This window comes from Lates calcarifer, linkage group LG1, assembly GCF_001640805.2.
Source record: "Lates calcarifer isolate ASB-BC8 linkage group LG1, TLL_Latcal_v3, whole genome shotgun sequence".
Taxonomy (NCBI): Eukaryota; Metazoa; Chordata; class Actinopteri; family Centropomidae; genus Lates; species Lates calcarifer.
The window spans coordinates 13,383,296-13,409,309 of NC_066833.1; the positions used below are offsets into that span (position 1 = coordinate 13,383,296).

At 39.0% G+C, this 26,014-nt stretch overlaps 2 protein-coding genes across 2 annotated transcripts; one reads left to right on the plus strand and one right to left on the minus strand.

Moving 5' to 3' along the window:
• Window positions 1-1,516: 1,516 nt before the first annotated feature.
• pou1f1 (POU class 1 homeobox 1) lies at window positions 1,517-15,257 on the plus strand. The gene is made up of 7 exons (XM_018701662.2): window positions 1,517-2,280; window positions 4,173-4,334; window positions 5,010-5,108; window positions 9,722-9,985; window positions 10,136-10,300; window positions 10,684-10,744; window positions 10,830-15,257. The coding sequence occupies exons 1-7, from the start codon at window positions 2,145-2,147 to the stop codon at window positions 11,068-11,070; spliced, it is 1,128 nt and encodes a 375-aa protein (XP_018557178.1). The 5' UTR covers window positions 1,517-2,144; the 3' UTR covers window positions 11,071-15,257.
• chmp2ba (charged multivesicular body protein 2Ba) lies at window positions 13,566-24,386 on the minus strand. The gene is made up of 6 exons (XM_018701665.2): window positions 24,180-24,386; window positions 21,310-21,401; window positions 18,588-18,782; window positions 17,258-17,360; window positions 16,771-16,877; window positions 13,566-15,449 (listed from the first exon to the last, which is right to left on the minus strand). The coding sequence occupies exons 1-6, from the start codon at window positions 24,211-24,213 to the stop codon at window positions 15,336-15,338; spliced, it is 645 nt and encodes a 214-aa protein (XP_018557181.1). The 5' UTR covers window positions 24,214-24,386; the 3' UTR covers window positions 13,566-15,335.
• Between the last annotated feature and the right edge of the window lie 1,628 nt (window positions 24,387-26,014).

Below are 26,014 nucleotides of genomic sequence, written 5' to 3' on the forward strand. Positions count from 1 at the left end.
ATTATCTGTTATTCTGTTTTTTGTGTTTTTTTTTTTGTGAGATTTACAGTAGCATACAGATAGCTATAAAACAGAGGTGGTTCAGTCTCAGTGTGCAAAAATAAGCCTGTATTCGCCAGCTGGGAAGATGATCTTTAGCCTGAGTGGGAGTTGTTGGCTGAAATAAAAGAAGAGAGAAAGAGTATTTTAAGGATGATACTTGTGTTGGTGAGATTTTTTTTTTTTTCGTCTATTGTCACACTGAATTGCATTCAGTTGTCTTCTTGATACTGTGGATTTGTTTTCTGTTTATTTCAAGCCTTGAACAGGTGAAATGGGATTTGTCAAAGCTTGGCCATTTCTCACACAAGATTTCATTATCAGTGCCCAGTATCATTGAGTCTGATTCATGATTCACATCCATAAAGGTTGAGCATTGAAGGGGGAATGGAAAAAGTGACACCATGCCGTTAACATCTGGACAAACGTGGCACATGCAAGTCACAATCAACAGACTTTGAGATAATTCTTTCATTATTCTAAGATGGAAATCGATTAAACTATCTCTAAACCGTCAGAAAATGAGAAGCATGTTCAGCTTAACCCACTTAACATGTTGAGAGAATGAATGAACTCCGTAGGATACCTGAAACATTTAAGATTAAAATTCATCTTGAGGAGAAACACTGCCAAAAGGACTCAGTTTGTTCAGTCCAAATTTACACTATGTGCTTAAGCAAGTCGAATCGTGCCTGCCACCCACAAACTATTTTCCACCTGCTGCCCACCTACATCAACAATAGTGAAGCAGAGCCCCGGATAAACACAAATACAAACAGACAGAACAGAGTACACATGGTGACCACATTCTTCAGATTAACCTTTATCCTCCATGATGAGACCTATTGTCTTTACCTGGAGCACTCTGTATCTGACACAATATGGACACCACATTGAAACGATAGTAACCTTTTCTTCTGCTCACTTTGCGACAGGAGTTTTTGCTTGTGGGCTTATTAGGTAGGGTTAAAGCGGCACTCCTCACCTCCAGGTCAAGCTGGGTCAAAAGCATCCAATTTACACCTAACAGCTCCTGCAAGGCATTTCAGTATGTGTGGCAGGAGTGTTGTGTTTTTTTGCATCTTCTTTTTTTGCATCCTCTGAGCATTGATTGAGGATACACACATGCAAAAACAAAGCAGGGACTATTTAAGTGTACACTTTACTTTCCAATTGCTTTTACCACACAATCCTGTAATTAGGGAGTGGGATGGAGAGATAGCAGGAGGAGAGGAGGGGATCGGGTTTCTCAGCCGTTCTGTACCCTAATCCTGGATTTGGAAGCGGGATGAGAAGAACGCAGGTAAGGACAAACACAAGCAATAACAGCACTGACATGGGCTCAGTAGGTGGGGGTGAGCAGCTTTATAGGAAATAGGGGACCTCATAGGTTGAGAGATGGGTGGTTAGTTGTAGATGGGTGGGATATAAATACCTGCAGTAGATAAGGGCAGCAAAAAGCTGAGGGCATGACAGACTCTGGCTTATCTGCATATCTACTAGACAACGGAGATAGGGAGGTGCATGGAAGAGGCCCTAATGAGAAAAATCTCAGTACCTAAGAAACGCCTTTGAACAGATATACCAGTGGTGGTAACTTCAACCTGAAGTCTAACTTCAGTAATTCATCTTCGAGAGTCTTGGCTGAGGGCAGAGTTGTGCCAAAAACTGTGAAGAGTTTGGGCTGAAGTGCTGACATCCATTTCTCTTTGAGAAAGAAAAGATATCACAGTCTTCTACCTGTATAGTCCCAAGTGACTAAGAGAGAAGTATGCTTGACTGAGCCGGAGACAAAAGGAGAAGAACACAGTACAAGGGGTGAAAAAAGACAAGACGCGACTACAAAAAGACAAGACAGAACAAGGCAAGGCCAAAGAAGACGAGACGAAAGACAAAGAGCAACAACACATAACAAGACACGAGAAAGGAAGGCAAGGAAGCAGATTTCAACAGGACAAGATCTGAAAAGACAAAGGACAAGCAAAGTAGCAATGGGAGACAAGACCAAATAAAGCAAGAGAAGGCAAGTAAAGAGATCATTCAAGGGACCACACCAAACTTTAGTGTACCGTTGGGATCAGTTGAGTTTGAGAAGCCAAAGAAAAATGGCATGTCAGGCATTCAGCACAGACTCTTTCACTCCACTGGCAGGAGATTCAGCCTTGCCAATCCTCATGCATCACGCCTCTACCAGTGACTGCCTGCCGGCCACCTCTCATGCACACAGCATGGTTTCAACAGGTATGCTGGGCTTTGATTGTCTTCTGTCATATAATGTTAAACATTCATTCTTTTCTCGTGTGTGTTACCTTTAAATAATTTGTTATGCACAAAATTAGGCTTAGAGGAGGATGAAAACTCTTTAATGATATGAACCATAACCTACATAGTGTTGATGATGTTAGATGACAACTGCGAGAAGACTGGCCTTTAACAATTACTTCAGTCTTCCACCTCAAGGGTTTTGTCATTGTGCCTTTTCTTGCTGGGACAAAGTGTAGATGAGTGCATTCTGCAGGGATTTATTTGTGTTTATAGTGAGTATACCATTGATTATTTAGGAAGTCCCTTGGGTGCTGCAGGTGAGTCATGTCTCATGTAGGGCTACAAGTTGCTCCTATAGCCCTATAATTGACCCAACTGTGCTCGGCCACCCCACTGATGAATCATTATTAAGGCACAGTTGTGTTCTCAGGCAATGGGGAGGAGGATGATGAATTGAATTGAAAAATACATTTATTCAAATCCAATCCAAATTATGTAAATGTATCTAATCAGCTGGGTTGGCCCAGCTGTCTCTACTCAGTGGATAATTGCTTTGAGGATATGTTATCAGTATGACAAAATCCCTAAGGTTTTTTTCTCGATGGAGCATTGTGAAGAAAACTTCCTGAGGATTTTAGTGCCTGCTGATTGTTATTGCTTAGAATAGACTGGATTAGATCATGCAGAACATTAGTCACACACTACATCTACTGTATATAGCAGCAGGTTAAACATAATGAGTAAAATGGATTTTTCCCCTCAGACAATATGGTAATCATGGTATTTTGAGAATGTTGTTTTGCTGCTAAAAAACGCTGACCTGGCCAATATTTGTTTGTTTTTACTTCCAGTGAATCTATGAATTAAATGTGCAATGTGGCCATCTAACATAAGTAAGATTTGTAAAAATGGAATAAGGACAATTCATATTTACAGCAGGATTCTTCGCAGTGGTACAGTATTTTATTGTCTTTTTTAAAACAGCCTCATAAACCATAACGCAGAGTGCATCTTAACAACACCAGTATGAATGCATTAGAGCTGCATAAAAAGACAAATAAATAATTAATGTGATTAGCAGAGGATGCGAACCAGGATAGTTTTCAGCTCTATTTAAATACACTTAGCAGAGAAGAGCATTCGCAATGGCCTGCAAATCAGAGTCTTTAAAGAGAAGTCATCCTCTTGCTGGCAACTGGCGTCATAATAACACTTCAAACCATCTCAATGAATTTCCCCTGGTTTTAGAAGTACATATTTGATTTGTCACTACCTCTGTGTTCATCATAGGTTCATTTCAAACCAGAGCTGCACTGAGATCCAATTTTATATTTTACCGTAACTGATCTCCCCCAGTTCCGTCTGCACAAGAATGAGATATATTGGGGTGATATTGGCCCTGGTAAAAACTCAGATATTAGCCATCATCATCTTCATCCTTCTCTCTCTTTCTGTCTGATGTAATGAATTCTTTGTGAGCAAAGCTAGTCAAAACACTTTACTTATACATATTTCTGATCAGAGAGGTAAAGGAATGTCTTGAATGGGCTTTTAGGGGAAAGTTTTTCATTTGCGTGTGAACATTAATGTCTGTGGTGTTATTGTTAGGTCAGACGCACTCCCATGGGCACTCTTTAGTACCTAAAAAATAGAATAGAATAGAAAAAAAATAGAAACATTTATTTAAACAAAATGTAACAGCAGCTATCAGCAGTTCCAATTTAAAAACAGCAGTTTTCAAATTTAAAGCTCTTACCAGTTGCATCACAGTCTGGACCTCTCAAATCCAAACTAGCATGTCTCTGCACGTCTCGGTTTGCTGATCTTTTGTTCTCTGCTCAGACTGTAACTACATTTGTCCCCATCAGTATCATCTGGGCTGTCCCTGGGTCAGACCTCCAAGCGTTCCCACATGCACCTGCCCACCTCCTCCCTCAGCACCACTCTTGGCAACAGTCCCCCAAGCCTACATTACCCAGTCACCCCCTGTCACTACAGCAACCAGCAGGCCACCTATGGCATGATGGCAGGTGAGTAGTCGCAGTGGCATTTGTGACAACCAAGATAATAAAGCTCTGATAAATCTAGTGGTGAAACTGTTATTTAATTTATTGGGTAGTTGATCAACAAAATCAATTAAAATCATTTAGGTCATTTATTTCTCTCTTCATTGTTTTTGAATATCTTTAGGTTTTGGGCTGTTGGCTGGAAAAAAGAAATCAGTCTGAAAATGTCACCTTAGGAAATGTTAATTTTTCTGATATCTTATATACTAAATTATTCATCAATTATAAAACATAAACGGATTATTCAACAGTTGAAATAATTGTGAGTTTATAGCCCTAGATTATTTTAATTGCTGCTGATTAAAATGTTACTTTGCAGCAATTGCAGTACTGACATTAAATAATGGTGCTGTTGATGATTTATGGGAAGGGTAACGGTATTAATCTGATGACATACTGTAAATGATAATAATGGAGACGATGACTTACTCTATATGGATTTACAGCTCTAGTGTCACATGTGGAGACATCAATATAGTCAGACTCTTGTTTAAGTTTGGAGTGTTCAGTCAAATAAGATATAACAGCACTGTACTAACACAAATGATTATGGTAAAGATGTCGTGATGATGATTGTTGACAATGATAATTATGATAACAAAGGCCACTCTCTCTTGCTTTCTCTCTCTCTCCCTGTAGCTCAGGAGATGCTCTCTGCCAGCATTTCTCAGACTCGTATCCTGCAGACCTGTGGTGTCCCTCACCCTAACATGGTGAGCGGTGCAAACCCATTGCAAGGTAATGATCAGATACACACTCTCTCCACATACACACACACAGACAATCATTCTCTCTCCTGGCCTGCAGTTAAACCCAGTAAATTGAGCAGACAATTTGTTTATTCTCCATTTAATTTTAAATCTGCTACCAGTTAAAATCAATTTCAGACTTGATTACCTCACCTGGCGCTGGAGCTCTTTAGTGCACTTGTTAAACATAACTGTCAAAGACAACTTGCCACTTCTTCCCTCTCTCTCTCTCTCTCAGAGCAAGAATGTGAATATAAAAGTAGTTGTGTGAAAACTGTCTCAAAGAATGGTATTAGTGATGAGAAATTTTCTGTTTTTTGCAGCATAAGGAGACAAACTCAGGTCAGTCATCAGTCTTAGACTTACACTTAGCATGTGATCAAACAAAGCATTTTTTAACAATAGTATTTCACACTGAGGCTAATGTGCAGTGCAATGTTTTTACACAATCAATATGCTTTGAAACTAAAACTCAGTTGATAATAACATTTTCAGGTATCTATTCTTCACACTAGGATTTAAATCTAGACTACAGTCACAACTGTCTCGTAAAATAGTAATGTTCCTCCCTCTCTCTGAAATCACTTTGAAATAGCAATTGTTACTGTGCACACTGTGCACTCTCTTCTAGCTGGGAAAGTAGCTTCATGATCTCTCTGTTTCGTGTTCACAACTCAAGATCAGAGATGGCATTTTGTAGTGTAGTGTAGTGTAGTGTAACCACTCTGTGACACCATTGTAGTTTCTGTGTCCCAGACATGAACACAGACTAGAAGAAACAGCCAGACATATTCAACAAGTAGAGTCTATCAGACAGGGTGCCACACTGTACAGTCCTGCATACTAATTCATGCAAATTAAAGAGTGAAAAATACAGAATAAAGACATGAATAACCTTTCAAGGTCTAAAGTAAATTAAAAGAATAAAACTTTTGATGAATTTCTTTGTTCAAGAAGGTATAACTGAGCTAATACAATTACATATGCTTTAACCAAGTAGGATCAAATACAGACCAAGAAGAATATGACCTAAAATGTAACCCTGGTGGCACAGAACAATTAGCATTTACAGAGGAAATAAAATTGCTTCCTTTAACAGACAGTGCTGTTAAAAAGTAGGAATCTAACCACTCAAGCAGAAACCTGGTGACACTGACACACTCCTGTAAATGATCTAATAAAATAGTATGGTCTGCCATGTCAAAAGCTGTGCTGAAAAACATTAGGATTAGAATTAAACAATTGCCTACTTTTGCTACCATGAGGATATCATTTGTCACTTTAATTAACTTTCTGTACTGTTGAGGGGCAGATTGAAGGTATGACAAATATAACCCTCTATAACCCTAACCCTAACAGTCAGCTTGAGTGAGATCAACCGGTTTGCAGCTTTTGTATTCAACATTAGAAAAGAATGTGAAAAGGCATGTGGGAAGATAATTGTTTAAGACAATAGAAATGTTGCTCAGCTTTAAATAAGGGAAGTATTAACAATTAGAGGACTGAGACCAACTGTATTAGAAAAAAACCCTTAAGAAATTTAGTAGGAGGCATGTTAAGTGTGAAAGTGGTGGAATTCATGTGAGAAACAATGACACAATGAAACTTGTTCAAAGTGGTCAACATCAGTGCTCGGCAGGGGGATATTTTAGAGGAAAGGGCAGAAGCTGAGTTAATAGCATTAAACGGAACTGTGTAATTATGAGAGTTGAGGTCAGAGAAGAAATTAGACCTTTCATTTTTAAAGCTGCTCTAATATTTTTTCCAAATCTAATCTCTTTTTTTTTTTTTTTTACATTAACAGTGGATCAAATGACTAATGTAAGAGGTGTTCGCCTCATGAACCCACAGACAATTATCAACCATGCAGTTCCTCTGTTACTTTCTATGGAGTTTTTGTATCTTTTTTTATTGCATCAACCTTTTCTCAGCCACAGGAGACGGCACAGAGCAAAGCACTTAGTAGCTGGAGGGCCAGACATTTTCCTCTCTAGTTGGTGAAGACCAAAACAGAGCTAAAATGAAAGTGAATATGGACTTATCAGGCAACCAGAAACATGACTCAAAAATGAATAATAATATTGGTCCCTATCTGCTGGATATGAAAACAAGAACCTGTTTGCTAATACATTGGCCAGAACAACTTTATAAGGTTATAAAAACTTGTTCAGTGGGCAAAAAGATATATTAAGACATATTAATGCAGCTTTCCTTGTGGTATCAAGTCAGCATGTTTGCCAGTTTGCTTGCTGCTGATGCAGCTACACTCTATGGATGGTGTAACTGGAGGGTCCACGTCCATGGCTTGTGAGGTGCTTTCTCAAACCCACTGAATCCACATGTGTTTTGAAAGGAGCTTGCTGCCCAGTCTGTCTCCACAGCACACAAACAGCTGCTGTGTGCACCACGGCTTAGCTGTTCATACACTATCTAGGGAACATCAGAGCAGGCATCAGGCACAGATGTGGAAAATGGAATGCCTCAAGCTGAATCACCTAGAACCTAAAGAAACTGTTGTTGTTCTCAAGGGTAAAGAGTTTTGCCCCAAATCTCTTGCCAAAAATAGAAAACAAAGGAGGTTCTGGGATGCTTTTAATAGGGTGCTCGTTCTTTTTTCTGATGTTGATGTTAAAACTAGTGTCTTAAACAACAGCAATTTAAGAGAAACCTGCAGATTCTAAGCTCTATAAAGAGCTTAAAATTAGAGGCAATCACAGAAAGGAAAACATATGGTTTTCTGTACCTGGACTTTATTTCCTAGCCTTAAAAATAGATTTCGAGAGAGAGAGTCCAACCTCATCGAGTGCAAGAGACAGTCACAGATGCATGCAGTTGTGGTGTAGAACCTGCTACTTTGCTCTCCAGCTGGTTAATAGATTCAACTGAACAATTCAGCGGGTCAATGGCAGCATCCTTTTCTGTGTTCCACTTTGGAAGCCCAACCATTTTGCACAGGGGGATTGAGAGGGCTATTATTGCATTTAGTATTCCTGCCACTGTATTCTTCCAGAGAGGACCCAAAATGGCTAAAACACTGCTGTAGTCAGGTAACATTTAGTTACTGTACATCATATTTTCAGATGAAGCTTTTGAAGTGATGTCATCATCTTAGACTCAGTGGAGAAGATGTAGCTGTGTGCTACATGCTCAGTTTAAAAGAGATGAACAACTGAGCAGTCGCTGCTCATCTTTATTTAGTAGAAGGATAGATACATCATTGCCCTGCGCAAAGTCGATGAGAGGTTAAGATGAAATCTGTGTGAATGTTGATTAGCTGAGTGACTGTGGAAGCAGCCATTTCACTCTGAATATTGATCCTATCATCACTGATATAGATAGTGTGGACAAAAAACTGGAAACTGAAAAGAGTTTCAATAAAAATATCAACATAATGACTGTCACAAAGGAAGGATTTATTGCAGGGCTGTTCTGTTAGACTGCTATAGTTTTGGCTGGGTGCCCCTACTAAACTATCATCAGAGTTCCTTAATTTCAACTAGATCACTGGATCTGTAAATTCAGTTACTGCAGTTGTGTAATACAGTTTGCACTGCAATCCCACCAACACAAGAGGGGAGTGTTGCATTGTTCATTATAAACACAGTCTCAGCAACATTGTTACTGTGAGGAGCGTGCAATCTCTTTCTTTTATTACACACTAGGTGGTGCCTGTGGTCTGGTCTTATGTGATGAACATGATGTAGTGTGATTAATTTCATATTTTTAGTAAAAATGCATCAATGCAATTCTATTTCTCTGCTGCAGTTGTGTGGAGTGGTGATGCAAGGGGGAGCATTGTATTCCACATTACAATTAGCCATCCAGCCATCTGGTACTCTGGCAGTGATCTGCCATTAATGCTAACAAAAAAAAGAAACTAGTGATTAACAGCAACAGCCACCAGCTCCACTGCATCTAACCACTCCACATTAACAGCCACCTGTAGAAATTAGAGTAAGAAATGAACACGGTTTTGTGTGGCAACAGGGAAGCCAAGGACAAAGAAGATTCTGGCAAGAAATGTGAACAGGGCTTGTTAAAATTGTGGGTAAACTGGAATTTATTATGTTAAGGGACACAGGAAAGAACACCTATTCACCAAATCCACACAAGAATTATTTAATGTCAATTTGATGTCACATAATAGCTTTTTCAGACCTTTCAAAGTCATCTCACTGTTTCTGTCAGTCAGTGAACTGACAGTGAGTGTAAAAGTGCAAAATTTAAGTGTTACATGATCTATTTGGAGTTTCACAAAATTTACAAGACATTTGTTAATTAATTTATTTTTTTAAATCCAGGAATAGGATGTGAATAGGCTTAAACCTTGTCATACTCTCACATTTCATACATACAATACAACATACAATATACTGGCTGTCAAAGCAAAATGATGAATGAACAAAATTTTATTCCCAGTAGTTCAGTGTGTTCAGTGCTCATTGGATGCATATGGGAATAGTGGCCACTCTGCTTTAAGTATCCTCCTGACAGTCTGAAGGTTTCCTTTGCGTCTCCTACCAACTAATTTTTTTCTCTCAAGCTTTCTCTTAATGCCCTGTCCCTCCCTCTCTCTCTCTCCTTCCCTCTCAATTTCTCCAGGGTCTCTTACACCATGCTTGTACAAGTTTCCTGATCATGGTCTAAATAGTGGCTCTTGTGCATTAAGCCATGGTTTCTCCTCACTGCCCTCGGTCCTCCTCTCAACTGATGAGGCCCCGGGGGGCCCCAGTGTTGGTGAGATGAAAAGCGACACCCAAAGGAAGAGCATGAGGGACCCTGATGATGCCCCTGCCATGGACTCCCCACAGATTCGAGAGCTGGAGATGTTCGCCAATGACTTCAAGATACGGAGGATCAAACTTGGTGAGATTCTTTTAAAAATAACTTGAAATGATCTCCCTGTCCAGCTGCACCAATTAGATACCACACCATAAATGTTTCCACGTTTGCACTCACCTAGCTACTTCTCTGCCCAATAAAGTATTTTGATTTGTGTTTCATTTTGACCTCCAGGCTACACCCAGACTAATGTAGGCGAGGCTCTTGCTGCAGTGCATGGCTCGGAGTTCAGCCAGACCACAATCTGCCGCTTTGAAAATCTGCAGCTGAGCTTTAAGAATGCCTGCAAACTCAAGGCCATTCTGACAAAATGGCTGAACGAAGCTGAGCTGGCTGGTGGTGAGTCACCCACATCTATTCCACCTCCTTTAAGAGCATTTATGTAAATGTGCTCTATCTTATCTCAATAAAGTAAAACAAGTACTTTTCATTAGTGTGATAGGATCTGTTAGATATTACTGTATTATAGCTGAGCTCTCTTTGCATGATTATGAGGATTCAACAGTGGCTTGTACATCATCCAAGATGATGATCCCCAACCTTTTTGCCTTATAACCCCTCAATATTAAACAATGTGTGCGCAGTTTATACTGAGAGTGAGTCCTTAGAGGTCTGAGGAGGTAAAACTACTCAGAATTCCACACAGTGAAAGCAAAGATTTAAGGAAAAGTCTGACAAAAAAAAAGGTATACTAAAGTAACAACATATTTTCCCTCCCACAGCCTTGTACAACGATAAAATAGGAATGAATGAACGAAAGAGAAAAAGGAGAACAACTATCAGGTATTTACTGTAAGGACCAAACATACAAAGCATACCATACATATATATGTTTAATTTCATAAAGTTCATCTTTCCCTTTCTTCAGCCTGGGAGCGAAAGAGGCTCTGGAGCACAGCTTTGTGGAGAAAAGTAAGCCATCCTCTCAAGAAATAGCCCGGATAGCTAAAGGCCTCCACCTGGAGAAAGAGGTGGTCAGAGTCTGGTTCTGCAACCGACGCCAAAGGGAGAAACGGGTTAAAACAAGCCTCAGCCTCAGCTCCTGTTTGACCAAAATTAGTCCAAACTGCATAGCACAGATGAGTAAAACACAAAGGCCGATGACGTAATTGAAAGCTCACATAGAGAGAGTGGTGATCACTGATTGAGGCTCCTTTACGGACACAGTGAAGGAAAATGTTTTACTTTTAAATCAAATGTCTCTCAAATGTGAATTGGGAGGATTTTACTGAACAGGACATGGAAAAGGCTAATAATAAAAACTGCCCTCACCCTGCAGTAAGCAGCTGCTGATGCACTTAAAACTTCAGATGAGAATATATGTCCCAAAAACAGTCACCCTGACAAAAAATAAAATAAAGTAATACACTCCAATACAATTTTGTTTGTGTCAGCAGTAAATGCCAGTTTAGTCCCTACAGACATCCCTCATTGCAGTTTTCTTTATTCCATTTTATGCTGTTTTTTATTTACCAGAATAGAAACTTTGCAGTATTTTAACCTTCGTATGTCTCAGAAAAATTCTATTTGAAAAAATATGTATAAATGTCAAAGAGCAACCGAGTCAATAAGTTTTCCTTTTCAAAGTTGAAACTGTGAAGATACGATGTAAAATGTATTCATCAACTGCATAATATGCACCAGTCCTGACATTTAAATGTACTGAATCTCAGCCGCCCCCCCGCAAACCCCGAGCAGCTAGATGATATAGAAATGATATAGATATAAGAAATGGATGGAAGGATGAATCTCGGTTGTGCCTTGTTTGCTATGTGAATACTGAAAGTAATATTACACACACACAGATCAGACATCATTGAATCCATCAGCACCTGACTGTAGATGAGTGCTCTTATCCATCAGCCCTGTGCCTTTCTAAAAACAGACTTAGCAATTCTGTCCTTAACTTTATCCTTTTTTTTGTGCAAGAGTCTTCTACATTAACATCTGCATTCACTCACTGACTCTTTGTGTTGTAGTTGTCTGTATTTAGTGTATTTGTGATTAGTGCTGATGCCTCTGTGCCCTCTTTTTATTTACTTTTCAGTGTACTGAAAAATGTTTGATGATGCTTTATTTAAATGAATATAGCCGTGGTCAAAACAGTAATATATTTAAAGTTTCACAACAACCTATTTATTTGAGATCTAATATATAATGCTGATCTACTTACAGTGTAGTGAAGTCAGGGATATGTGAAACATTTTGACAATACTGTCAACAAAAGGATCTGAAGTTGTAAGGTAGCATTCATTTTTCATGTTTGTTGATGTTATGCTTTTGCCGTTGCTGCCTTGACAAAGTGTCATACAAAGACAAACACCAGTCAGTCACGACTCTGACCTGGTTGGGATGACTGATGTGAAACATCTTAATAAAGTGAAGAAACAAGCTCACTCCCTCTCAGAAAAACTTTGGCCTTGATATTCAACTTTATATCAGAGACCATTAATTGGTCTCTGGAAAAGCCATAAAAAACTGATGAATGAAGATATGTGACATATAAAAATGTCAGACAGATATGAAGTGCTTTTACTCAACTGGTTAAAAACAAAATTTGCCAAAGATATATCTGGTTAGAAATTGTCCCTTCCAGTTCCTAGACACTGAGAGGTAAATCAGTTTAACTCATATCTACCAAACAATAAACTTACTTATTTTATGATGAACCACATGTTCCGTCTCTCACTTATACTGAAGTTGTTATATTACACCATGAATACATACATGAGGAGAGAGAGGTGTACAGCATGAACCGTACAATTCATGCAGGTGAATTCATGAATAAAGCCAGAAGACACTTTAATTCAGAAAGAAGCAGTCCCTGCAGTGATTCATGTACGGCTGTCTAACCAGAGTACTGTCAGAGGAAATAAATGCAGCAGGGTCAAAGTGATAGTACAGTACACTGAAGATGATAAAGCTAATATGAAGCTTCTTAGGGCTGGCGCCACAGATGCCCAAAGTTTTAATTGTACTGCTCTTGGAAGATACACATCTGTATGTTCAGAGAGCACTGTATCCATACCACACCCAAGATGTCAGCAACTAATCAGTTTTCTATACATCTGAATGCAGACTGTATGCTGAACATGATGCATTATTACTAAAAATGTACATTTTTCCCCATATACTTCAAGTCCCACACACTCTAGCCACCTATTTATTTCCCTGTATTTCTGCATGATATGAACATCTTGCAAACTGATTTTAAGTCACTACTGCTCTACTCCAATGGTGCCACTTAAGCAGGTTTCAAGAGTCTGCAGTCCATATGTAAATGAAAGAGAATCAATAGCTGTCCGGAGCAGCTATTTAAAACACATAGCCATCCATCCAGGCAACCTAACATGCATGTCTTTGGACTGTGGGAGGAAGCCGGAGTACCCGGAGAGAACCCACGCAGGCACAGGGAGAACATGCAAACTCCACACAGAAAAGCCCCGAGTGAACTGGGGTGCAGACCCGGAACCTTCTTGCTGTGAGGCGACAGTGCTAACCACTGCACCACTGTGCTGCCCAGTTACTTAAAACGTAAAAATCTAAAAAGGAAAATAATAATAATAATAAAATACAGAATTACAAAAAAATAGTACAATTACCGTATTATACCTGAAGAAACTTTATTCCTTATAAAAGCCATAAATCCTTTACAGGGTCACTTTACAATGACGAAGAAGGAAACAAAGATGAGTATACATACATCTTTCAAAAAGTGGGAATTTGGAATAGCAGTCAATGTCAAAACTTGTTTCCACTCACAATCACAGAAGACTGTTAAAAGGTCGAGATAAGAATGATTTTCAATGAACTGTGACTTGAACATGTCAGATACATGCAAGACTGAAAACATTTTTAATCTATTTTGGCAATGGGAATCAGTGTGGAAACAAAAGATCGGACAGAGAGGACGACAAAGACTACATTAACGTGAGCAGATGTCTTTATCACTCTCACAAAGCCTGAAGCTGGCTGACATTAACAAATCACTGTATAGAGGAATCCACTTCAGCTCTGACAAAGAGAAAACATCTCGTAGATCACAGTGTCACTTTAGCAAACACTTCCATCATTTTTGTCGCCGTAGTGTGTGTGTGTGTGTGTGTGTATGTTTGTGAGTGAGGCAGCTTAAAATAACAAATGACAGTAACTGCACAGCAGCCAAGAGAGAAGAGGGACTGCAGGACCACTGCCATCCTACAATCACTGTATAAATCCCAAGTCCAATACAAGATACACAATCAGAGAGCAAGCATCAACCAAGAAGCCACAAAAAAAACTAATTTCATTACTCAGTAGTATCAAACAATCGATTCAAAACTTTGATATGTCGGATTTTCATTAGTCCCAATTTGTTTGTTTAGATTTGTCTCACAGTCTGTGCAGCATTGCATCTTCAGCAGTGCTAATTAAATGCTTGCCAGTTTGCCCTCAGATCAATCTGTCTCATCATCTCATGCAAGTAAAATAAAGGCCTTAGTGTAGCCCAAAGGCATCAATGTCAGTTACACATTTCACATGCATATGTGTTCACAACCTTTTGCAGCACACCCACAAGATTTTAAAACATGATAATTAATTATCTAGTTGACCACTTGGTGACTGTATTTGACTGGGATGATGTATTTTCTCCCTTTCACTTACACGGTAAAATAACTGTCTCCTATCTCTGATGCCCCTGAATGACAGAGGAATCAAACAGCAGCATTTTACCCTCAAAATAACAGAAAACTTGTCCAAAGAATGTTTTAACAAGTGTAGTTTGCCTCAGGAAGAAAGTAAACCAGATGGGTTTTGAATTAACCGGTGGCTACAAAGATAGCTGGTGAATAGTGTGAGTAGGAAAAATACAGTTCCATCTGCTTCCTGACAACCCCTAAGCTCTTTTTAAATCACTGTGTACCATCTATCTTCAGTCACATTAAAACCTGATTATTATTATTATTGTTATTATATGACTAACTCAAGTTTGACCAAGACATCAGATGGGAAAAAAGATAACATATACACTGTAGCCCTTATAAAGACAGAGATGGGTGGTAAACAACATCGTAGGTGGTTCTTTAGCATCTATTATTGGTTCACCTTCAGGCTGTGGCCACTTAGATGTCATAATAAATATTATTTTCGCATAAATAAATGAGATGTTTGTGTTTTCGATCTGTAAGGCAACCCGCCAAAGAGTGGAAGAACGTATGTGTATGTGCCTGTGTGTGTGTGTGTGTGTGTGTGTGTGTGTGTGTGTATGTTGGTGTGCACCTTTTTTTACACCTGTAGCATCTGAGCCCTGACAAAACCAATATGTCTGACAGAGTCTTTATCGATATCTGTTAATGTTGCTCTGGTTAGGTGAACATTAATACAAAGAGGACAATTAATCCACTCCCAGAGCTCGGAGCTGTCTCTCAATCTCATCATCAGAAATGGTGGCTTGTTTGGAAGAGGCAGCGCCAGGGACGCTCTTTCCTGCAGCTGGAGCTCTCACCATCTGGAAAATGCACATGGGCACAAAAACATCCCATTAGCAGGCACACTCAACTCAAACTTAACACACGTACACAATCACAAAGCTTGGTACTTGTAAGATTGGCTGCTATGTGCAGCTGTGTACTGCCTCTCTAAAGCCAAATTTGAAAGACCTGGTCAGATTGATCACAATTACTGTCACTTATATTGGAAAACAACATATTTAACTCCATGTAACAACTCTTGCTGCATAAATAATGTGTGATTTCCCTTTAAATTACTATAACCTCCCTAAGCTTTACTGCAAGTGGGTGTCAGTTAAACAAGCATTATTTTTATTTTATCTTCCTTTAGAAGAAAAAAAGGGTTGAGTGATAAGTCTTCACTTTTTAACTTTCTCTAAGTGATTTGTTGGTTAATAATTAATAGTAAAATATTTCTGTGCTTTAACATTCTTAAGGCTTTTTGACTGGTAGTGTCACAACATTGGTACAGTACCATCAAAAGACATAATTAAATTCAAACTTAAATCAAATGACCTTTAGATTTGCTGTGTAACTATAGCTGTTTCTCTGTGTTTGTTGTTTTCCATTCAAAACACAATACAATGAAGGATGGTTGCTTATTTGCTTATGTTAGTTTCTTCCAAACGATTGTTTGAGTCTTGTAACTTCCTTTCAGCTTTAGGGTTGGATGAGGAAGCCTTTACTGTTTTGCTTTTCTAAGAAAGTGCATGATACGATATCTGCTCCGTCTTTTATTGTGATTTAGCAGGAAATAATTACCGCCCCTAAATACAAAAACTGTTCTGCAGATTTTTATGAAACCTGCCTGTTTGTTCTCTCCAGCTGTGGGCTCATTTATTGGACAATTTGTGGGTTTGTTTTTTTGTGTTTTGAGAGGTAATAACTCACAGAGCCCCCCAGGGGGAGCCAGACACACAGCAGATGGTGAGCCTGGCAGTTAAGCAGACCACAATGTTCAGAGCTAGAAGAGCTGAAGGCGAGCCCCACCATGTGGCAGCTGGAATACATTTTAACAGTTGAGTAAAAGACATGTGGAGTGCTTATCATTCTCCAATAAAATTAGTTACATCTGTAAAACGTGTGGTAAAACTTTGTGTTTTAACTTCTTTATTACTGTTTTCTTTAATTTCTACCTTAATAGTGATTACGCTTAAATAGAAATAAAAGAGATAGGTATTATCCATGTGTTCAAGCATTGTCCAAGCATTTTCTAACAGTAGATAGTATAAAGTTAAGGTGTATGTAGGTAGGTGTGTGTGTATAGGGTCAGTTGCAGTTTCTCTGCAGTTTCTCTGTCTCTCATTTTGAATTTCTTACCTTTCCTGAGATCTCAATGCCAATCTCATCCAGAACCTGGTTGACAATGTCCTGAGATTCTTCCTCATCGCCAGACTCTTCAAAGATCTCATCCAAAGTGTCATTGACTGGACAGATAATGAGACAGGGAGGGAAGAGATAAGGACAGAAGGGTCAATAAATGCAAGTCAGACACACTGATTTGCAGTCACAGTCTGGACGTTAGAGTGAGATAGTTTTTGGTAATTTTTTGAAGAATACTATTTTAGCTTCAAATTAGTAAATACCTGTAACTGTGGACGGTTATGTATGGCATTTATACTTGAAATTAAAAAGCTGTTTATACACATGCCAAAGTTACATTTTAAAATTTCTCCTTCCCTCATCAAAGCACAGACTGTAACAATCTCCTCTCACCTTTCACACATATCCTTACAATCCGGTTTCTGCAAGCTTGTAAATACCAGAGCTTTTTGTGTCTGTCTATGTGTGTATTATGTGTCCTTACTCATGTCCTCAGTCATGCCCATCTTCATGTTCTCCTTCTGGAAGTCCTGCATGGTCTTCAGGGTCTTCTGTGGATCCATCTTTTTATTCACTGCTTGCATTGTCTGTTGATGAAACAAAAGAATGAGGATTAATTGAGACATATTATGAGGAAAAAAAAAGAGGATGCAAGACCTCACATCATGCTGGAATGTGTCGGACTGTCCTGTGTTGGTTCTTAGACATGTTCTTCTTTTTCCATAGGAGGACAGTGATAAAACATGTGAAGAAACTTAACTTGAGCTAAACTTAAGGTTTGACTCATGTGGTCTTGAAACAGAGGACTTTTATTCTTACAAAAATACTCTAGGGTAAATTACCTTTCATATAGACATGGCAGTTTCCCAAAAGGAAAGAATGATTTCTGTACTTATTATTGATGAGGGTCCCAAGGAAATACTAGCTTGGTTGAAACTGGGCTTGAGAAAAGTTGCTCTGCATATATTGGATACTAGAAGTACTAAAAGAACACGGGCTAATTTATTTGACTAAATTATGCATCTCCTTCCTTCCTGTGAAAGATCAGCACAAACGTGGCCTACTTTCATAGCTGAGCCAGACACAACAGAGAAGATATATGCCTGTCTGCACTTTACTGTAGGTGACATACTGCTCCAAATCATGCTAACCCATAGCCTCCAATATTGTGGATGGAAAGTGCTACACTATCCACTGAATGGAAGCTGCAACTTTTTTTTCCAGGAAAAGCATGCTCGGGTTGTGTATAAACAAATTTTGCAAATGTCTGACATAAAACAATTAAGACATTTTCTCTCTCACAAATGCCACCTCATCATACACACACACCCACCCACCTCATCACACTCCATTAAACTGTAGCCTAATTATATTTGACCTGTCTGTGTTTGCTAAGTCTGACTGTGTATAGTACATCGCTCCAAGCCAATTACTACCTTTCACACTTCATTAACAACAATGTGACAAGACTTGGTTGTGAACATGAACAGATCCCACATTAAAACTTTAATTACAACACTAAAATATTGATACGAGTAAACACTGAAACTAGTTCATGTTAAAACAGAGACACACTGAACTTGTGACATGAATGTCTAAAACAGTCACTTAAGTATTAATCAAAATGTGGGTAAACCCATATAACTAAGGAATTCTACCTGTCCACACAGTTTTTATTTATTTATTTTTTTTAAGATGAATATGAAGACATATAAAAAATAAACTCAGCAGGCTGTTTTGGTCTCACATGGTTGCCATGTAACACATACATGTTAATTACCAGCAGAACTGAATGACAGGGTCTAGGATTTTACCTTTGCTGTAGCAGACATGGCACCGGCCATCTTCATCTGGGAGTTCATGACCTTGGTCTGCGTAGACATGGAGGTGACCTTAGAGCTGACAGCGTACGTCCGGTTTTTCTGCTTCCTCAGCTGAACCAGCTGCTTGGCCAAGATCTTACATGCCTCCTTGTTACCACTCTTTGCCATTTTCTTGATCTCTGCCTCCTAGAGAGGGAAAGAATAGGATCTGAGTACTAGATACACTTCCCTGACATTTATAAGACTTTCACATTTTGTCTGAACTTTTCCTACTTAGTACTAATATTGTTAGTGATGTCAGTGTGCAAATTTAGCAAATGAGTGTGAGTTTGTGCAAAATATTAAGGAAAAATGGAAGAATGGAGTACATTATCACAGACATCAGGGAAAGCAGCCACTAATTGTTTGAAATTCCGTTTTAATTATCTTGAACAAAGCCAATGAGGCTACTAAGATTGCCTGAGTCTGCTGGTTTTACTGGTAAGTCAGTCGTCTGCCACTCAAAATTATAATTTCAGTCAATGATAATGTTCCTGTGTACATATGTATAAATTAAGAACAATAGATGGTTTAGGACTAACCCTACAAGAATACCATATTGTAGGTTATTGTAGGGCAACTCACACATGCCCTCTTCTTCCTATACTCTTTTCATGAAGTGTAGTTTGAAATGTTGTTTTGTCCACTCAACATCTTTAGAGATACACACACAAATGAATATGCACACATATACACATGTATGTATTGATAAACAAACATAATCCACAATGCTCCCAGGAGACCGATATGTTTGCAAATATAGACACAGTAAACACAGTTGTCCGGATCAAATGTTACTCACTGGCAAGCAAATACATGCTTTTAGCTTTGGTAAACATCAGAAAATACACTGATGCCCAAAGGAATCCTGTGTGTGTGTGTGGGCATAAATGTGTGTGAGCATCCCAAGAGAAAAGAGTGGAGCTCCAGGTTACAGTAAGCTAGCCAGGCCTCTCAGCACCGCTACGTACAACTGCTCCAACATGTCTTGTTTATTTTTCGTGTGTGTGTTGAAAGCATCCTCTTCAGGAAATAACAATCAATTATTAATGTTTGATAGCACAAAGGCAATAGACATTCTGGCTCCCTGTCTCTTGCACAGACATCCATACAAGCACACACACAGAACAGGTGCATTAGTCTCAGTCCATATTCAGCTGCTTGTGAGGATTAAAAAAACCTAATTAATCCTGAGGAGAAAACAAATTAGAGCTGTGTGAGAAGAAAAAAAGTGACAATAATAATGTCAACTGCACTGTCATCAGAAAAACTATGACTGAATTAATGGGGGAAAGACAGAGATGAGCGTAGTGGGACTGCTGCTGATGTGGAGCTTATAATACCTTATTTACTGCCCTGTCAGAAAAGGAGGGAGGAGATGGAGGGGGGGTGATGGATACAGAGTGCTCTCCCTGATTTGTAGGAATGCAGCGAACAAATGGGCGGCTGGTAGGCTTTGCCTGGTAGTAACTGAGAATCTGCACAAGTGCCAGAATGCTGAAGATTTCTCTGAACAGATGGACAATGTGTTGAATTTACAGATGTTACTTTCTAATGTATTTTTGTTTCAAGAAGCCAAATTTTATTTTATTTTTTCTGTGTGATCTAAAACTGACCTAGTTTAGCAACCAAGACAAAGAAAAATAAACTGGATTTTTCTGAGAGAGAAACAAGTATCTAACTCCTATACAACTTCAAGTCTAACTGTGATTAATAAAACACATGTATTGGAAACCTTCCTGCACTGTGAAAAGATTACACTCTTTAAGACCTTACATTCAAATTTAATAATGGACATTAATTCTTTTGCTCAGCTGGAAAAGAACTTATGCATATCCTAATTTCATAAATGTGGACTTTCATGACATTTTCTTTTCTCTTCTCCATTCTCTTTCTAATTTAAGTCCTATAAAAATGCATGGAAAATGAACGACTTGACTTTAAAAGTACTTTGATCTTTAGGGGGTAATCTAAGCGCCTTGCCACTGTTAAAACAGTGTGTGCATGTGCATCACTGAGAACGTGCATGGTGGGGGGGCAACAGTCATGATTGTGCTAAACTGCAAATATAGGTCATTAGCATTTCTTAGAGAAAGTATCTTTTATTCAGAACATGCAACAAAGTTTTACAAAAAAAACTAGACTAATTAGTGGAAAGCATTAATGAGGAATAGAGATGTGATTCCCCAGGGAGATAATTATGTCCTGTGTGATATTTACTTAATACAACAAGGACAAGGACACAACCGGCTTCTTTCATCTTTCAGAGAGGGGAAATGTTACGTGTGTCTGCGAATATAGCCTTATTGTGTAATGTGTCTAAGTCTGTGTGTGTGTGTGTGAGACAGAGAGGGGTCTTACTTGCCCGAAGCCACCATACCAGATCTATCTTGTCTATTCGTTTAGGCCCATTAGCCAATCAGGCTCAGTCCCAGATTATAGGAAATGGATGTAAGTGCGTCTGTGTTGGGAGAGTAGGGGGTCTTAATAAAGCATTGATGCAACGTGTAGAAATCTGTGGAAAATGCCTTGAGTAGGGATATTTTGTTCCCGGAGCACTGTCTGTGTCTGTCTGTCTGTGTGTGTGTGTGTGTGTGTGTGTGTGTGTGTGTGTGTGTGTGTGTGTGTGTGTGTGTGTGTGTGTGTGTGTGCGTGTGCGCATGTGAGGTCCCACCATTTGTTTCTCTTGTTTCTCCAGCGCTGCTCTGTCCCTGGTGATCTGTCTCTGAGTGCTACGCAACTCCTTTGACTGTTCCTTGATTATGTCTTTGGTAAGAGAGACAGAAATGAAACAGGAAGTCACTTAATACTTTGTCAAATCTATAATTCCTGTATATTTATAACACTCACTTTTCAGCCTATCACAAATATTCAATGTCACATCACTTGTATTTTGACAAGAAATTGAAAAAAAAAATCAACCTAAAACACTTTGTCAAAATTCACTCCTTTAACTCCCTTGTGGTGAAAAAAATAAATAAAATGAAAACCCTGTTTGGAGTGATGGTAAGACAACTGCAGTCTTGAAATAAGCACCAATCATGACTTGCATAGCCTACATAATCAGAAGCTGACAGCTGAACATAGAGTGTCTATAAAGACCAGTAGCAAGAATGTGGAATATCATCTTTTTTCTTCTTCTATGTGGTTTAAAGGTAAACTACCATCTACCATTTCCTCTTTTCTTGGGGTATTTTCAGTGTGCTGTACAGTGGTGAAGATAATTAAATTTTCAATTTGGACGCCACAACATTTCTTGTGAACAAAGGTTAGAAAAAGGTGGGGTCTCGGTCAGCTGCGTGAAATAAATCTCAAACATCTATTTAGTGCCTTAATAGCGAGCGTGCTTGAGTATGCGCCCACATGCACATAAAATACCACAGTAATCAGCAGCATGTTGACGCTGCCAACTGTGGAAGTGCTTGGACAGCTCACGCCAATATCAAGTCAGCTTCAAACCACCCACACAAATACAAAGTGGGATAATGCATGACCCTGAAGTCACACATTCATCTACAGCTTCTGAGTAAGGGCTAACTCAAGCAAATGGTGTCACACATACACGCACCTTCAGGACACTGGGAAAGAAAAGAAAGACAGTTGCAGCTGCAGCTGTAGCAGCTCCATTTTTAACACTTAGTCTGGACACTGACCACAGAATAAATAAAGTCCAGTTCAATCTGAATTCTGAGGTGCTGCTGGATGTATTAATAAACAGCATATTTTTAGACCTTTTACATCTAACTTAAGAATTAAATAAAGTTACAATGTATAATAAATTAATACAGAAATAAATAAATTAATCTAGCTAAGTAAAGTCAGTTTTATTCATATATCCTAAAAAGATACACATTAAAGGGCTTTAAAATCAGCACAGCACACACCACCCTCCATCCTTTGCCCTCTCTCAGGGAGAAATCTCAGAAAGAACAACAGACCTCTTCCCCAGATGTACAAGAGATGTGTACAGATTTACAGAACAACTGATCATGATGACTGGCCCTGCTGGGAAGAGCCTATGTTACATTGGAATAAATAAATAGAATAAGATATTGAGGAATAGATTTCTAGACAATTGATTCAGCTGTGCATTCAAAAGCTGCTATATGATAAGAAATATTCCTTTTTGGAAAAAAGTGAACCGCCAAAAAGAAACAAAAAACCCACATTATTTCTAAAAAAAAAAAAAAAAAAAAAAAAAAGTTCAGCAATCATGAACTTGGTCAAGACACACAGCGCCTTGGACCACTTGTGAGAATGACACATGTATACGTATAAGGTGACGTGTCCGCCAACGTCTAAAAGTGGGAGGGATATCATCCTACAAATACGTGTGATCTAACAACCCCCCCTCCCTCCATTCGCCAAACATCGAGAAACCACTTCAACCACCTCAACCTGGGGAAGTGTTGAAGAAACTACCGGACCATACAGACCACTGGAGGATGGGGGACTATGAAGTGTCACAGCTTCACAGCTGAGAAGACTTGACACTGGCGTGGCATGGAGGTGGAGGTAACATAGCACAGTAAGTACTGTACGCAGATGATCGGTATGAGCGAAACTGGGATTACAATGATGGGAGGGGTAGGTAGGCGGTGCTGTGAAAAGATTAGCTTTTTTCCAACAGATTCCTATTGTTAAATGTTCAGATAAATATATCTCAATATTTTTATAGTACTCTCCACACAAATAAGTTTAGGTGGGGTCCAGAAAAGATAAAGTTAAGTCTGCTCTGCCTCTGGAAATCCAGCCACATGAGTGAATATAATCTGTATTTGAAAAAGAATAATCGATTCATTAAGTTTGACAAAAGAGAGGCTGAGAGTTTTTCATTTTGACCTTGTGAGGATGATTACCTAGCCTGGAGAAAAATACTGAAATATTCAAGATCGAAAGGCTTTTCAGAATTTTGACACCTGCACATTACTAACTAAAATTAACATATCCCACTATTATGACAGCATGACAGCCTTCTCCTTACATTCTACAATTTTATTACACCATTTGAGATTAAATTGTGATTGATTTTTTCTTTCTTTCTTTCTTTTTGGAAGATAAGCAGGGCAATTGCTTTTGAGTCCAGGTGTCAAACACAAATGGACAGTAATGTATCCAAGTTAAATGACATATTAAAGGTTTTGACACATATTTTATGATAACTGGGGCAAATGTTTCCGATTTCTGCTCAGTCACTGGAAACAAGTAGTTAACCTTCGATCTAGTACAAACAAAAAAAGTCGTCAGTTTATTTTGAAAAATAGACACCTTCTTCCTATACGGACTTAACATACAGCTAACAGCCGATTACAGTTTCAGCAGAAATTTTGTTGTTCAGAGTTACGCTGTAATCCAGCCATACACAACATTAACAAGTTCTCTTGAGCTACATTAAATCTAGTTTTAGACTTTAGCCATCAGCGTGACTGGTGACTCAGACCCAGGACAGGTTAAACGGGTTTAATGTAGTGAGCTAATTTAAGATGGAACAACACAGCCGGGCTAAAAACAAGTTAGCTAGCTTTTTACACAGAGCAAACTTACCATCGACAGTCTTCTTCTTGAAAAGGGAAGCCATGTCGCTGCTTTGTATCAACTTAAACGCGAAAAACAAATCTTGTACTGATATACCGTGTTATTCCTTAAGTAAATACCACCGTTTAGTCGTCAGACCGGGGCGGTGGGTCAGTTTAGCAGCCTCGGTTTCCTGGTTGACTTTCTGTTGTCGGAGTTCCTCCCTCAGCTGACTGACTCAACGGCTCCACGTGACGTCACGGCGGGACTCTCACGCTGCCTTCACTTGTACCTTGTAAAATGCCTCATCGTGATTAGGAAATTTCTGTCTGCCAAAAATGAATTAATGTTTTGCGTTCTACTACACACAAAGTCTTGGGACTGTGGGTATCGGGGGCACAAAGAAACAGCAGTCGAATGTCAATGTCCCAAATACCTCTAAAGAACAAAACTAGGAAAAGCCAGACAGTGGTAGCTCTACAGTCAGCCCATTTGTTATATATAAAAAATAATTAAATAATGCAGGCATTAGCAATGACCGTAGTGACAAGCACAGAGACGTCGTTATAGAAGCTACAACAAAATATAATAACTTTTTTGTATAAATGAAATTTTATTGAGACATAAGTCCACTTTGTTGAATTATTGGTGTCCAATGAACCCACACTTGAAATATTTCCTACAGTCCTATTAAGGCAGCATAAAGACACTTAAGAAAACGCTTATTGGCAACAAAGAAATGTCTTGTTTTGGGCTGTTAAGCTAAGGAAATGAAGTCATGTTGACACATGTGAGTCACATATGATTTACAGTTTGCATGCATTTTATTTTTCGGATTCAAGCAATATTTAATCTAAGCAAAGTTTTAATTGGTTCTCCCTCCTTTTAGTCTGTCTGTTTAGCCCTTTAGTGTTTTTGCATGTAATGCATGCAACTAGTCAATGTATCTGAGCATGGTATCAGTACATAGCCTACCTAGGTCATGGCACACAAATATGCAAACTGTCATGAGGAAACACTCCACAGAGGGGGATACTGCCAATAAAATCACCCTTATAGCTTCTCAAAGTGTCATAAATTCTGTTCTCAATTTCATTTCTTTAACCCCAGAAGAGAGGGCTTCCTTCCACTCCAGCATATATTCATATATTTGTGTTGTTTTATTTCATATTGATGCTGAGAGCAACTTTATGTGGGGTGGTGGGACTCTTGAACCATAACCAACTCAATTTGGTGCACATGTGGGTCTCCTCTGAGGGTGGTGATGGGAGTTAGCAGAGAAGACGTTTGGGGGGGGGGTAGTGAGAGATTCCAAGTTATGGATGGAGCACGAGAGAAAGGGGTGACTTTGAGGAGAAAGAGAGGAGGATGGGTTGCCCTTAGCTCTTTTCTTTCTATCTCCAAGGAGGGGTGTGTGTGTGTGTGTGTGTGCAGACAATCGCCCGTATGCATCGGCATGTCGTCCTGAGGCGTTGTTCTTGTTAAGGTTATTAGGGAAGATGTTTGGCGCTAATCAGTGGAGGACCACAGGGACCCCCACTAAACGGCCTCATCATCAGAGGGCCCCAGTGGTGATAAATCTAGCCCCAAGCACCCTAGAGGGCCAGCAGGTACCAAGCCTGTATCTGTCTGTGGTTTTGTTGTTACAGTGTAGCAGCATGTAAATCAATACTTGGGAATCAAATTTGGGCATTTTTGTACCTCCGATAGGTATATTAGAGTTTGATTAAATATCAATTTTAGAATTAATCATTATTACACATTGGGAGGGCTTTAACATTGTTTTTTTCTAATAAGACACTTTGATTAAATTCCATATAAATATGCCTGATTTTTATCACTGTTGATTATGTGAGTGCATAAAA